The sequence below is a fragment of the Hyperolius riggenbachi genome, chromosome 2 (assembly GCF_040937935.1).
Source record: "Hyperolius riggenbachi isolate aHypRig1 chromosome 2, aHypRig1.pri, whole genome shotgun sequence".
NCBI classification, from domain to species: Eukaryota; Metazoa; Chordata; class Amphibia; order Anura; family Hyperoliidae; genus Hyperolius; species Hyperolius riggenbachi.
This window is the reverse complement of record NC_090647.1, coordinates 4,498,826-4,514,883: the sequence shown is the minus strand read 5'-3', so window position 1 is coordinate 4,514,883 and position 16,058 is coordinate 4,498,826. Positions and strand designations below refer to the sequence as shown.

The 16,058-nt window shown below is 49.1% G+C and overlaps 1 protein-coding gene across 1 annotated transcript in view; it reads left to right on the top strand.

Moving 5' to 3' along the window:
• DCHS1 (dachsous cadherin-related 1) overlaps positions 1–16,058 on the top strand; it is a 215,306-nt gene that overhangs the window by 82,447 nt on the left and 116,801 nt on the right. Inside the window, exons 3-11 of the mRNA XM_068266467.1 lie at positions 1,677–1,853; positions 2,190–2,421; positions 5,359–5,595; positions 6,327–7,307; positions 7,493–7,680; positions 8,620–8,716; positions 11,389–11,546; positions 11,624–12,464; positions 14,511–14,750. Of these exons, the coding sequence (XP_068122568.1) occupies positions 1,677–1,853; positions 2,190–2,421; positions 5,359–5,595; positions 6,327–7,307; positions 7,493–7,680; positions 8,620–8,716; positions 11,389–11,546; positions 11,624–12,464; positions 14,511–14,750 (3,151 nt within the window). The remainder of the gene's footprint in view (positions 1–1,676; positions 1,854–2,189; positions 2,422–5,358; positions 5,596–6,326; positions 7,308–7,492; positions 7,681–8,619; positions 8,717–11,388; positions 11,547–11,623; positions 12,465–14,510; positions 14,751–16,058) is intronic.

Genomic DNA, 16,058 nt, shown 5'->3' with positions numbered 1-16,058 from the left:
ATGTGTCCTCCACAATTATTAGGTTCTTGTATAGGGTGATGTGTCCACCACAATTATTAGGTTCTTGTATAGGGTGATGTGTCCACCACAATTATTGGGTTCTTGTATAGGGTGATGTGTCCACCACAATTATTAGGTTCTTGTATAGGGTGATGTGTCCTCCACAATCATCAGGTTCTTGTATAGGGTGATGTGTCCTCCACAATCATCAGGTTCTTGTATAGGGTGATGTGTCCACCACAATCATGTTCTTGTATAGGATGATGTGTCCTCCACAATTATTAGGTTCTTGTATAGGGTGATGTGTCCACCACAATTATTAGGTTCTTGTATAGGGTGATGTGTCCACCACAATTATTGGGTTCTTGTATAGGATGATGTGTCCTCCACAATCATGTTCTTGTATAGGGTGATGTGTCCTCCACAATCATTAGGTTCTTGTATAGGGTGATGTGTCCTCCACAATTATTAGGTTCTTGTATAGGGTGATGTGTCCTCCACAATCATGTTCTTGTATAGGGTGATGTGTCCTCCACAATTATTAGGTTCTTGTATAGGGTGATGTGTCCTCCACAATCATGTTCTTGTATAGGGTGATGTGTCCACCACAATTATTAGGTTCTTGTATAGGGTGATGTGTCCTCCACAATCATGTTCTTGTATAGGGTGATGTGTCCTCCACAATCATGTTCTTGTATAGGGTGATGTGTCCACCACAATTATTAGGTTCTTGTATAGGGTGATGTGTCCTCCACAATCATGTTCTTGTATAGGATGATGTGTCCACCACAATTATTAGGTTCTTGTATAGGGTGATGTGTCCTCCACAATCATGTTCTTGTATAGGGTGATGTGTCCACCACAATTATTAGGTTCTTGTATAGGGTGATGTGTCCACCACAATTATTAGGTTCTTGTATAGGGTGATGTGTCCTCCACAATCATGTTCTTGTATAGGGTGATGTGTCCTCCACAATCATGTTCTTGTATAGGGTGATGTGTCCTCCACAATCATCAGGTTCTTGTATAGGGTGATGTGTCCTCCACAATCATCAGGTTCTTGTATAGGGTGATGTGTCCTCCACAATCATTAAAATGCTGGATTTCTTAGCAGTAATGAGAATTTGCATATTAACTTTTGAGGTCCTTTCTTGATATGTTGGTTCCTCCATTGACCAAGACCTGAGCCCCCCAGCACGACATATGAGGGGTGTATTACAGAACTTAAGCCTAAACAAACATACTGTCATTAAGTTACATTCGTTATGTTAATGAAAATAGATAGGTAATATAATCTCTTACCCACCCTGTCTTAAAAGAACAGGCAAATGTTTGATTTCATGGGGGCAGCCATCTTTTTGGTTGAAATGAGGTGACAGGGAGCATGAGACACAGTTCCAACTGTCCTGTGTCCTGATCACCCCTCCCAGTTGCTAGGCAATGAGAACAACAACATCAGAAATCCCATCATGCTTTGCACACCATCAGGGGAAAAATGCCCAGGCAGATTTCTTTGATGGGGCAGAGCTTAGCTTCTTTTCAGCTGAAAATGAGGTTTGGGTAAGAAAAACAAAGTTCTGATGCTGTGAAACTTAAAAAAATACCAAGCCTTTTCAGTGCTGCTGAGTAGATGTTTAGTCTGGAGGTTAACCTTCACTCTTCTGTTTGTCTTGCAGGTGTCGGCGTCAGATGCTGATAGCGGCAGTCTGGGAACAGTTTCTTACTCTCTCGACCCAGCAACACCTCCTCAGTTCCAGATACACTCTGACAGTGGAGAAATCTGTCTCTCCGATGCTCTGGATCGAGATGACGGCGAGAGATTCTTCCTGCTTCACGTGACGGCCACAGACGGGGTAAGAAGGCCTTGGGCAACAGAGAGAGCTGGAGGGGGAGAACTTGAGGCAATTGAGACAGTTGTGAGGAAGGAGCACAGAGAAGAAGAGGACAGAACTGGGCAGAGACTAGGGCAAACCATGGTGGCCACCATCAGCACAAGTCAAACACACATGCCTACATTCCTCTTATAGTCTTAGCTACACTTAGTCCTTCTTTACTTGCCATCTATACCTTCTGGAGTCAGTGGAGTTCTACATGTGAGACAATTTTCTGCTTGCTAATAACAAGGATATGTGTACCCATTGGATCCTGGACATCTGAGTAAAAGTTCTGTCTTCTTCTGTCCCTTGCAGGGTGGTCTGAGCTCTGGATGTCTGGTGAAGGTTTCTGTAGAAGACGTGAACGACAATCGTCCGGTCTTTTATCCAGTGGAGTATGGTGGTAGCATCAGCTCCCTCAGCCCAGTGGGAACTCCCATACTGAGTGTGACGGCAAGGGATAAGGATGAAGGTGTACATGGCATCCTGACCTACCACATCGTGTCCGGGAACAACCCCTCACTTGTACGCATTGACCCTAACACAGGTGAGAAGCAGAAACCATCACCACAGGTCCCTCAGAGGGGTCACATCTAATGTCCAACTGTTTTCCTGTTTGGTTATCTGGGATCAGTCAGTCTCCTTTAAGAATCTGTGTATAGTCCTCTCTTCACACCTGAACTCAGCCTACACTCAGCCATGCTAATCAGAGGCTGGCAGCCTTTAGTATATAAGTGAGCTATTAGGTCGATACAGACCTCGGTCGATTATGCTTCGGTTCTTAAAGTGCATCGGTCTTTAAGTACAAAGATATCGACCAGAATTGAACCAGAAGGGAACAGACACAAGACTCTGCTTATCTGGCATACAGTTAGTTGAAAAAATGGTTTCCCTGGTTTTTACTATTAGCCTGATTTGCCCAGCTATCCTCAAATCTCTACACGCACTACATCCTCCTGTTGTCAGCTATATGCTGTACGTTTCTCCCTCTCTCTTATCCACTCCACAGGTTGCTTCTCACAAGATATTAGTATAACCTCATTTTACTTCTCACTCCAACCATAAACCTAAATCTCACCCTCTTCTTCAGTCTCTTTGCCTCCTCCTCCTCCTTGCTGCAGGGGCATTTCACCAAACCCTGGACCCTTTCTGCCAGCTCACTCTTCCATCCATACTAGTCACACTAGTCACACCGCTAACAACCACATCCCAACCTCCTGAACCGTATTAATATTCCTCTTCTCCACCCTCCTCCCCCATCTATCTCTGGAATGCCAGCTCAGTCTGCAACAAACTGCCCTTCATCCACAACCTTTTCACTTCCAATGCCTTCGCCTTCCTTGGGATCACGGAAACCTGACGGACTCCTTCTGACACCATCTAACCTGATTCCACTTCAGTCACACTCCTAGAAGTGGGAATAAACATGTAGGTGGTGTGGGCATTCTCCTCTCTGATAAATGCTTCTTCAAGCCTCTCACTCCTATTCCTTCTCTTTCTCTGCCATCCTTTGAAGTCCATGCAGTCCGACTATACTCTCCCTCTAACCTTGAAATCGTAATTATCCAGGCCCTGCTTCTGTCATCTTAGATCACTTCTCTGCATGGCTCCTCCAGTTCCTCTCCTCTGAAATCCCTACCATCATCATAGGTGATGTCGCCACCAACAATTCTGTTGCCACCAAACTTCTGTCACTTACTTTCTCCTATGGCCTGTCTCAGTGGTCTACTGCTCCCACTGATGGCCTTACGCTCGACCTCGTATTCACTCATCTCTGTACTATCACTGATTTTACTAATACTCCACTCCCGCTCTCTGATCATAACTTACTAAACTTCTCTCTCTCCTCCTCTTTTCCTGCTACGCTGCCACAAGCACGCTCTTACATACGTAGAAACTACCACAACATAGACATGCAATCTGTCTCTGATGCCCCCTGGCAAATTATATAGGGAAGCAAAATTAGATGTTAGCCTTTTTTTTATCGCTCCCGAGGACAATATATGTGATTTGTCTGATGAACTTTTTATCTCCAGGTCTGGAGTTGAGATGGGAATGTCCATATCTGCTGGAAGAGAAGTTCTGTTATCACCAGACTAGGAAGGGCTGTTTGCTGTAAGACGTTCTCCAGTTTCTCTCAGCTTTCCTATCAGTGTTGGTGTTGGTGACGGGACCTAACAAATTCCAGAATATAAGCGGCAGATGCTTCTCTCTCTATAGATGTTCTCCTCTTATCTCTGTAAGACTTTGTTGGTTGAATAACTGGCCCGGGGGATAATCTGAGAATTACCCCCTAGATAAACCTCCTGCACTTATAGGTGGCTTACCTTTGGCTCAGGGGAATGTCCAGCCAAGAATCGCTGTAAATGGATGGACAATTGTCTTCTCCAGCGCTGCTGACAAATTATGAAAGGTGGGAGGAGACTGTCTTTAGATGTATGTGGTCCATGCGGTCCTTTAAGCTCCATACACACGCTAGACCGCAATCGTGTAAAACAAACGATAAATGATAATTAGTGTTAGTCGTTTATAGTGTAGGGTACACATTTTGATATGGTGGTGATGTAGGTGTAAAGAGATATTAGGTAGACCGTCATAATAATGATGATAGTACACTAAGCATCTCATGGTGACATGATCACACACTTTGGATATGATGGTAGTAGACATGGTTAGATATGGTAAAGGTAGTAGACATTGCTGGTTATAATAGTAGACAATGTGGATTTGGTGATAGTATTTTTCATTGTTGGTGATGGTGGTAGTGGTAACATTGTTAGATATGGCAGAGATAGTAGACATTGCTAGTTATGTTGGTGGTAGTATTCAGCATTGGTTATGGTGGTAGTGGACGGTAGCATTTAGCGTTGGTTACGGTGGTGGTGGTAGTATGCAGTGTTGGTGATGGTGGTGGTGTTAGTATTCAGCATTGGTTATGGTGGTAGTCATAGCCGGCCTTTGACCTGTGCGACCAGAGCGGTCGCACAGGGCGCCGGCTTCCAAGGGGGCGCCTAATAGCTGGTTACCTATACTGAGAGCACCTACACCTGATTTCCTATACTGGGGGCACCTATAGCTGGCTACCTTTACTGAGGGCTCCAACACCTGGCTACCTATACTGGAGGCACCTACGCCTGGCTACCTATGGGGGGGAAATGGAGACCTTCAACTGACTATACTGGGGGCGCCTATGCTTGGCAACCTATATTAAGGGCACCTACACATGAGATCAGGGGGCGCTTTTTGGGGGGGCGCACTGCGGCTATAACGCGTGGTGCAAATTGTTGGTGCTGTGCTAAATGGGGGCGGGGGGGTGGGGGATAACTGTCCCACTGATTGTTTTTATTAATATTCCTGAAAGGTTCTAGCCTTCATTGCTAAGCATATTCAGGATAATTCACTCTTTCCATCCATTGATGGTAATGGTATGAACACATCTATACTATACAGAGACACTATAAAAGTTGGCGTTCCTCTCTTCCAGGCACTCTCTCAGTGGCACGCTCCCTGTCTGCACGGGTTGGCTCTGTCCTGCATCTGGAGGTCGGTGCCAAGGATGGGGGTGAAGTTAAAGCAGAGTTGAACGCCCGGGTAAATATTAGCATCCTCTCAAGCTCCGCCCACATACCCACTTTCCTGCAGCCTCAATATGACTTTACCGTAGCTGAAGATACACCGCCTGGCAGCAGCGTGGGCATTGTGAAGGCCACCAACCCTTCAGGTAAATCATCTTTGTACCACTCAACTGCTGAACGATCAGTTTTCTTCTCAGTTTACTAAAGTGGAAGTCCAGCAAAACCTTTCTCGGTAGAATGGGGACAGTTGGGGACATCTGTCAGGTATTTATTGCCATTGTGGAGAATCCTCTCCCCATAAAGGGACAAGGAGGATATCCCAATTCCTATTGGTTGCCAGGAGCAGGCTCTGTACGGTCTGATAGCTGGGAACATTCCACCGGATGGAGTAAATTGGCAACTCCTCTAAACAACGTTTTGTCTCAGATCTGTGAAGAATTCACTTTAACCAAAGCAGCCAGATTTGCTGCCATTGTGAATTCATAAATAAAATCCTCACATATGTGCTAAACTTTCCTCTCACTGCTATAAAGAAGTATTTTTAATGTTTTCTGTGTCCTCACTTCCTGTTTCCGCCCCCTAGGATAGGAAGTGAGGGTAAATAACACTCAGACAGCAGTAGAGATTGGACAGGGGTCTAATCATTTCTGCTCAATAACTAAATTATAGGTGGCCATAAATATATTGATTTTGCAGCCCAATTGACCTTCTGATTCGATAATTTTATTGAATTGGATGAAAATGTGTGCCGCACTAAGCTTGCCCGAAGTATTGTATGGGCATCTTGAGAGAGTCTTGCTTGGAATTCCACTTTGGATAAAGATTTGCTTCACTTTACTCTCGTCATTTTTAATGGAATCTCCTCTTCATTGCCTAGGTGTTTCCAATGTGATCTTCTACTCATTGGCCTACGGTGACCCCCGTGGTCTTTTTACTCTGGACCCTCGTACTGGAGTATTATCCACACATCGCCCACTAGATCGGGAACAAGATGCTGAGCTGGTGCTGGAAGTCCAGGCTCGTAGCGGCTCTCCACCAGCCTACACCCGATCCCAGATAAACCTGCAGATCACAGACGTCAATGACAACCCACCCAGCTTCACCACAGCTTCACATACCCTGAGACTCCAGGGATCACCACCTACTGGATCGGTTATATTTACCACTAAAGCAACAGACCCCGATACCGGGGCCAATGGGCAGATCCATTACCAGATAGTGTCCCAGGGACCCTTCAGCATTGACAATTCTGGACAGATCCAGACTACGGGACCTCTCACACAGGAAAGTTATGAGCTTAGTGTTCTTGCACTGGATGGTGGATTTCCCCAACTCTCTTCAGAGATAGAAGTCACTATCCTCGTGATGGAACAAGAATCAGAGCCAGCCTGTGGAGCCTCAGATTATCGGGTGGAGGTCCGGGAAGGAAGCCCCTCAATGAGTAGGTTGGTGCAGGTGCAAGCCTTGCTTCCTGGTGGAGGGGAGAACCCATTATGGTACAGACTGAGACCAGATGCTGATGCAGTGGGCTTCAGCGTGGAGCCAGAGACCGGCTGGTTGTACGTACGAGGAGCTCTGGATAGGGAAAGTCGGGAGGTCTATGTCCTAGCAGTCTTGGCCTCTGGGGGTTCCGGTAGTCGCACTGCCAGCTGCACCGTGCGAGTTCGAGTGACAGATGAAAATGACAATGCTCCACGACTTAGTGAGGAGAGGTATTTTATGAGCATTTCGGAGAATCTGCCATCCGGAGAGGTTGTGGGGAGGGTCAGCGCCTCGGACAGAGATGCCGGACAGAATGGACGAGTTACCTACAGACTTCCATCCCAAGAAACTGACTTCAGTATACACCCACATACTGGTAAGTGCTCCTATCAGAACCTTCATGTGTACAATCCTTGGCCATGTTTGTACAGAAAATATGCACAAGTGCTCCACTATTATCAAATATATCATTACCTAATCAAGGCACAATGCAGAACCGTGGCTTCAGAATGGCATTGAGTCATTGCTAACCTCACCATATCTCCTTTCTTCTCTGTTCAGGGGAACTCTCCGTAAGACAAAGCCTTGACCGGGAGCACCAGGCCACCTACCAGCTCCTGGTTATAGCTCAGGATGGTGGAGCTCCTCCACGTAGTGTGACTGGAACCATCCATGTGTCTGTGCTAGATGAGAATGACAACCACCCCATGTTTGTGTACCCCGTCCCTGGGAGAGAGACTTCAATACAGGTGAGGAAAGAAAGGCGTAAGGACAGGAAGTTCTGTCAGATAAATGGGTAGTGGAGGTCTCTTCTCTCCATCCATGTACCTCTCAATCAGATAGTCTTCTCTGTGTCCATTCTACACCATCAGATTATCTTCAAGATCTTCTCTTGTCCATCTTCCCCAGAGTCCGACAAACTTCAGTGTTTTCTCTGTATCCATGTTTCACCGAGTGAGATAATCCTAGGTATCTTCTCTGTCTGTCTCCTCTAGACGAGTCTGGCAATGTTCTGAGTCTTTGTCTCTGATGTTTTTTGTCTTCTCTTTGCATGTGTCGTTTGGACATGCTCCAAAATCTCGGGCCGATGTGCTCGATTGGGTGTTTGGGGTAACAATGGCCAGGGGCCGGCGAGGCAACAAGGAGGTGTCACTAGGCCGGTTTCTGAAACATTTCATGCTGAAATAGATTGGGAATCGGCCTGTGGTTTATGGCGGCCACAGATCTTCCTCCAATCAGAGAGAGATCTGTCTCTTGGTCGATTGGCCGCCACAATCGCTAGATGTATGGGTACTTTTACAATTACAGATTTCCCAACAAGCTCGTGGTGAGCCAGAACTCCTAGAAGTATGTAAGGGGCTACAAAGGACCAAAAAGCCCTCTTTCTAAAATGCTATGCAAAGCAGAAATGTGCCTTCTTAAAACAGAAGGAATTTGCAATAATTCAGGGAGGGCCCTATTAAGTCTAGTTACGCCCCTGCTAGGGACAACAATGGGTAATTTGCATATTCAGCAGCGATGCATCATGGGAGATATCATATGCTCACTCCAGCCTGAATAATGACAGATACCGTCTGTTTTTCATACTCCTGAGACTCAGATCATCGTTCTCTGTCTTCCGAAGAGTCGGATAATCTTCCTTGTCTTCCTGTAAGTCAGGTTCTCCTCCATGTCTTCTCTCCCTGCAGATCATGGAAGGGAAAATGTCTGGTATGTTTGTGGCCTCCATCTTGGCGAAGGATCCTGATGAGGGGGAGAATGGAACCGTCATTTACAGCTTGTCAGGTAGGTACCGACCAGGAGATCGTGTCAGGTGACCAGGAGATTGTGTCAGGTGACCAGGAGATTGCGTCAGGTGACCAGGAGATCATGTCAGGTGACCAGGAGATTGTGTCAGGTGACCAGGAGATCGTGTCAGGTGACCAGGAGATCGTGTCAGGTGACCAGGAGATTGTGTCAGGTGACCAGGAGATCGTGTCAGGTGACCAGGAGATTGTGTCAGGTGACCAGGAGATCGTGTCAGGTGACCAGGAGATCATGTCAGGTGACCAGGAGATTGTGTCAGGTGACCAGGAGATCGTGTCAGGTGACCAGGAGATCATGTCAGGTGACCAGGAGATCATGTCAGGTGACCAGGAGATCGTGTCAGGTGACCAGGAGATTGTGTCAGGTGACCAGGAGATCATGTCAGGTGACCAGGAGATAATGTCAGGTGACCAGGAGATCGTGTCAGGTGACCAGGAGATCGTGTCAGGTGACCAGGAGATCGTGTCAGGTGACCAGGAGATCATGTCAGGTGACCAGGAGATAATGTCAGGTGACCAGGAGATCGTGTCAGGTGACCAGGAGATTGTGTCAGGTGACCAGGAGATTGTGTCAGGTGACCAGGAGATCGTGTCAGGTGACCAGGAGATCATGTCAGGTGACCAGGAGATCATGTCAGGTGACCAGGAGATCGTGTCAGGTGACCAGGAGATCGTGTCAGGTGACCAGGAGATCGTGTCAGGTGACCAGGAGATAATGTCAGGTGACCAGGAGATCGTGTCAGGTGACCAGGAGATCGTGTCAGGTGACCAGGAGATCGTGTCAGGTGACCAGGAGATTGTGTCAGGTGACCAGGAGATCGTGTCAGGTGACCAGGAGATCGTGTCAGGTGACCAGGAGATGGTGTCAGGTGACCAGGAGATCGTGTCAGGTGACCAGGAGATTGTGTCAGGTGACCAGGAGATCGTGTCAGGTGACCAGGAGATCGTGTCAGGTGACCAGGAGATCGTGTCAGGTGACCAGGAGATCGTGTCAGGTGACCAGGAGATCGTGTCAGGTGACCAGGAGATCGTGTCAGGTGACCAGGAGATCGTGTCAGGTGACCAGGAGATCGTGTCAGGTGACCAGGAGATCGTGTCAGGTGACCAGGAGATTGTGTCAGGTGACCAGGAGATCGTGTCAGGTGACCAGGAGATCGTGTCAGGTGACCAGGAGATTGTGTCAGGTGACCAGGAGATCGTGTCAGGTGACCAGGAGATCGTGTCAGGTGACCAGGAGATTGTGTCAGGTGACCAGGAGATCGTGTCAGGTGACCAGGAGATTGTGTCAGGTGACCAGGAGATCGTGTCAGGTGACCAGGAGATCGTGTCAGGTGACCAGGAGATCGTGTCAGGTGACCAGGAGATTGTGTCAGGTGACCAGGAGATCGTGTCAGGTGACCAGGAGATTGTGTCAGGTGACCAGGAGATCATGTCAGGTGACCAGGAGATTGTGTCAGGTGACCAGGAGACTATTAGTATAGAGCCCCAGAGGCAAGATAATGCCCCTCTTCCCCATGTCAGCCGAGAGGGGCTGGCAGTGGCTGTGTTATGCTCTCCAAAGTCTCCAGCCTGAAGTGAGAGGTATACGGAGGCTGCCATATTTATTTCCTTTTAAGCAATACCAGTTGCCTGGCAGCCCTGCTGGTCTATTTGTCTGCAGTAGTATCTGAATCACACCAGAAACAAGCATGCAGCTAGTCTTGTCAGATCTGATAATAATGTCAGAAACACCTGATCTGCTGCATGCTTGTTCAGGGGCTATGGCTAAAAGTATTAGAGGCGGAGGATAAACAGGATAGCCAGGAAACTGGTATTGCTTATAAGGAAATAAATATAGCAGCCTCCATATATGTCTCGCTACAGCTGTTCTTTAAGTAATATAACCATGTGCATCCTCCCATTCCATGTACAGCCCCCTCTCCCATGTGTAACATCCATGTACAGCAGCCCCTCCCATTCCATGTGCAGCCCCCTCTTCCATGTGTAACATCCATGTACTGCAGCCCCTCCCATTCCATGTGCAGCCCCCTCTCCCATGTGTAACATCCATGTACAGCAGCCCCTCCCATTCCATGTGCAGCCCCCTCTCCCATGTGTAACATCCATGTACAGCAGCCCCTCCCATTCCATGTGCAGCCCCCTCTCCCATGTGTAACATCCATGTACAGCAGCCCCTCCCATTCCATGTGCAGCCCCCTCTCCCATGTGTAACATCCATGTGCAGCAGCCCCTCCCATTCCATGTGCAGCCCCCTCTCCCATGTGTAACATCCATGTGCAGCAGCCCCTCCCATTCCATGTGCAGCCCCCTCTCCCATGTGTAACATCCATGTGCAGCAGCCCCTCCCATTCCATGTGCAGCCCCCTCTTCCATGTGTAACATCCATGTACAGCAGCCCCTCCCATTCCATGTGCAGCCCCCTCTCCCATGTGTAACATCCATGTACAGCAGCACCCCTCCCATTCCATGTGCAGCCCCCTCTCCCATGTGTAACATCCATGTACAGCAGCCCCCTCTTCCATGTGTAACATCCATGCCCCTTCCATATATTGGTTGCTTTGCTGTGTAACACGTTCCACCGTGCAGGTTCCTGGGCAGAGAAGTTTTGCATATTGTTGGTTACTTTGCTGTGTAACTTGTTCCTCCATGCAGGTTCCTGGGCAGAACGCTTCACCCTCCATCCACACACAGGAGAGCTGCGCACAGCCACAGTCCTGCACCACAGCGAGCGCTCCTACTACACGATGACTGTGCAGGCCAGAGATTCTGGATCTCCATCGAAGAGCTCAGAGGCCACCATCCGCATCCAGGTACCCAACTCACACATCAGCTCAACCACCAAAACCCCCTTACTGAATGCTAAGCCTCGTTATATTTCCATTGTCAGGTGATGCCATCCACCCGGTACCCTTCCAAGGCTAACCCCAGCGTATTAGTCCTAACCCCAGCAGAGGGGCTGCCTCCTGGGTCACTCCTGGGCGCCGTGTCCCCCAGGACTCCAGCAGGTTCTGCCATCTACACCTTACTAGATGATCCTCAGGGGAACTTCATGGTTGACGGTCGAACTGGAAACATTTTCCTGGTAAAAGAACTGGATTTTGAGACTCAGCCTCACCACAGCCTGCGAGTGAGTGTTGAGGAAGCCCGGGAAGTGTCTGGAACGTATCTAGCTCCTAGGGTGGTCCAAGTAGAAATTGAGGTCCAGGATAAGAATGACCATTCTCCTGTGTTTCCTGAGGATCCATTGACGTTGGTGATTCCGGAAGATGCCCAGGTTGGCTCCTCCATATTCACCTTCCAAGCAGTAGACCGGGATGGCCCGGGCCCCAACAGCCAGATACGCTATTCTTTGCTCCACCAGGAACCAGAAGCTACTCAGTCTGCTTTTCGACTAGAAGCTGAAACCGGAGTCTTGAGCATTGCCAGACCGTTAGATCGTGAGAAGGTGTCCTCTTACCTCCTGATGGTGGAAGCTACGGATCGAGCTCTGAACGCCAGTCAGCGGCGCTCCAGTTCTGTGACTGCCAGGATTTTTCTCAGTGACCGCAATGACCACACCCCACACTTCACCACATCGCCTACTGTCTGGTTATCTGAGGACCTGCCTGTGGGCTCTACAGCTCTCTTCCTGGTGGCCCAAGATCCCGACCTCGGAGAGAATGGAAGAGTTAGTTATCATATATCCGGAGGCAATGAGGAAGGGAGGTTCCAGATCCACCCAAGCTCAGGTAACTCCATATCAACTACACTTCACATGAAACGCAAGAAAGGTGCCACCCAATTTCAGGGAGCAGAAATGTTTAATATTACATAGTTATGAAACAACCTCTTTTTTTGTTTTGTTTTTTTTACCACCATGTGCCTGAAATGTTCCTTCTGTGTCTGAGATCTTTCTTCATTGTCTGTATCCCAAGCCTCCATAGGCCTCTTGCACACGACATGCGATTGGGATTTTTATATACGATCCAATTTTTTATTCCAATGAAAAAAGTACTGCATGCTGCTAGTCTTTTTAATCGGAATCAAAAATCGGATTGTATCAAAAATGTGAATCGCATGTAGTAGGCAAGATGCCTAAATGGGCTCTGAGGTCTTCACGATAGAAATGAGGGGTCAGGAAATAAAGACGTGTCCAGAGTTTTTTCTACACTTCATGAGACAAGCTTTTTATGTTGTGTTTTCTTTACCCACTTCCTGTTCACACAGGAAATGATCAGACAACTGCTAGCTGTGGACACAGACAGACATAAAGCCCACACAAACATCCAATCCCCTTTCCACACTATCCAAAACTAAAATAAATATATTCCTTTTTTGGGCTATTAAGGACACCTGAATGAGAGGCTGCCATATGTATTTCCTGTTACACAATACCAGTTACCTGGCAGCCCTGCTGGTATATTTGGCTGCAGTAGTGTCTGAATCACACGCCTGAAACAAGCATGCAGCTAATCTTGTCACACTTCAGTCAGAGCACCTGATCTGCTGAGTGCTTGTTCAGGGGCTTTGGGTAGAGGTATTAGAGGCAGTGGATCAGCAGGACAGCCAGGGAATCTGAATTGTTTAATATGGCAGCCTCTGTATCCCTCTTCCTTCAGGTTCCCTTTAAAAACAAAACAATGAGTCTAAACAGAGCGCATGCTTGTGGTCCCCATTACAGACTGACCTCAGCCAATAACAGATCTCACGTTTAGGATGCTTGGTGGGATGGACAGATCCAGTCTCAGGTTTTTATTTCTCTCGCTGTCCCTGTTTGACATATTTCTCCACCTCTTGTACAACAGCATCCCACCAGTATATATCCCATACAAAATGATCTATGCCTCACCCACCCTGTCCAAAGGGGGAGCTTCACCCACCCTGTCCAAAGGGGGAGCTTCACCCACCCTGTCCAAAGGGGGAGCTTCACCCACCCTGTCCAAAGGGGGAGCCTCACCCACCCTGTCCAAAGGGGGAGCTTCACCCACCCTGTCCAAAGGGGGAGCCTCACCCACCCTGTCCAAAGGGGGAGCTTCACCCACCCTGTCCAAAGGGGGAGCTTCACCCACCCTGTCCAAAGGGGGAGCCTCACCCACCCTGTCCAAAGGGGGAGCCTCACCCACCCTGTCCAAAGGGGGAGCTTCACCCACCCTGTCCAAAGGGGGAGCTTCACCCACCCTGTCCAAAGGGGGAGCTTCACCCACCCTGTCCAAAGGGGGAAAGAAAGAAAACTTAGGCTCATCTTCTGGGATTGCTTCCATGTTGTTTGAGGTCAATCTGAAGTTAAGGAAACCTGAACTGAGAAGGATATGGATTTTTCCTTGTAAAATAATACTAGTTGCCTGGCTCTCCTGCTGATCCTGTGTCTCTCATACGTTCAGCCACAGCCCCTGAACAAGCATGCAGATCAGGTACTCTGACTAAAGTCAGACTGGATTAGCTGCATGCTTGTTTCAGGTCTATGATTCAGCCACTACTGCAGCCAAAGAGATCAGCAGGACTGACAAGCAACTGGTATTGTTTAAAAGGAAACATCCACATCCCTCTCAGTTAAGGTTCCCTGTAAACTCACTTGAGTTTTGATACTTCCCTTAGTAGTATGACAATCCCTACATGCAGCTTGTTGTGTCAGAACTATCCTCCAGTGTACATATTTCACCTGCTGGGACAGAAAGCTCTTCAGAGCTACCTGTGACCCCAAGTGGTTTGCACTACTGTGCATGTTTTGAGGGAACAGATGGAGTTGTGTATGGGGCTCCCAGTAATGGTTCTCTTCTGATATTTGCCCCTGGCAGGTGCCCTGACTGTGGTGAGAGCATTGGATCGGGAGGAAACATCAGGCTACAACCTGACCCTGGTGGCCTCAGACCACGGCTCGCCCCGCCTCTCCAGCACCCAAACGCTGTCCGTCTCCGTCCTGGACGTCAATGATGAGACCCCGAGGTTTGAGAAGTCGCAATACGAAGGGACGGTGCTAGAGAACCAGGCGGCCGGCACCACAGTGCTCACAGTGCGAGCCAAGGACGGAGATCTAGGTGAGATGTCACAAGGAGACTTCCTGATATGTACGATATAGCCACAAGTCTTAGAACGCCCACCTTTGCCCACACCTGGACTTCAGTCTTCATTCATAGGCTTTAATATGGAGTGTAACAGCCACAACTCTCCTGGGAAGGGTCTCCACAAGGTTTGGGGGGGTTATGGGAATGTTTGACCATACTTTCAGTAGAGCAGGTGTAAGGTCCACCACGTGGCAGGTGAAGACCTGCTTCTCAGTCTCCTCTCTAATTCATCCCAGACATGATGTACCATGCTGAGGACAGGGCTCTGTACAGCCACTCATGTTCCTCAGCACCACACCGTACCCTCCAAGTCTTAGTGGGTAGCCATGTTGGAACAGGAAGGGCTGTCCTTAAACTGTCACCACAATGTTAGAAGCAGTAAATTGTCCAGAATGTCCTGAAGGTTCCAGAGCTGCTTTCACTGGAGCGGAGGGACAGATCCCAACTCCTGAGAGACATAATAATCCCCCCTCCACCAAACATTACACCGGGCAAGTACCGCCAAGCCCAGACTCCTCCATCACATTGCCAGACAGAGAAGCGTGATTGGTCACTGCAGACAGGGCCGGCACTGCCACTGAGGCAACGGAGGTAATTGCCCCAGGGCCCTGACGGCTACAGGGGCTCCCGACTCCCCAGGCGGCCTCCCCCTAGCTGCTCCACGTGGCCTCCGCATCTTTGGTGGTTCAGCTGCTTTGAAATCTCTCACCTGTCCTGGCAGCGGCTTTGCCCCGATTGCCGTCTTCAGCCACGCTGCCCGGGTCGCCTCTGTTATTTACACACAACAAGCGCCAGATGGGGAGGAGGCCGGCAGCGTGGCTGAAGATGGAGACCGGGGCGGAGCCGCTGCCGGGACAGGTGAGAGATTTCAAAGCAGGTAAACTACTGTGGAGGCCACGGGGAGCAGTCAGGGGAGGCCACCTGGGGGGTCCAGTAGTGTGGAGGCCACGGGGAGCAGTGAGGGGGTGGCCACCTGAGGGGTCCAGCAGTGTGGAGGCCGCGGGGAGCAGTCAGGGAGGCCACCTGGGGGGTCCAGCAGTGCGGAGGCCACGGGGAGCAGTCAGGGGAGGCCACCTGGGGGGTCCAGCAGTGCGGAGGCCACAGGGAGCAGTCAGGGAGGCCACCTGGGGGGTCCAGCAGTGCAGGACCTGGGAGCTGACTTTGGGGGGGGGGGTGATTACTTTTGCCCTGGGGCCCCTGTGTGGCTTAAACCACCCCTGACTGCAGAGAACAAATCTCTGCTGTAGAGTCCAGTGGTGGCTCTCCAGTGTCCTCCCCTGA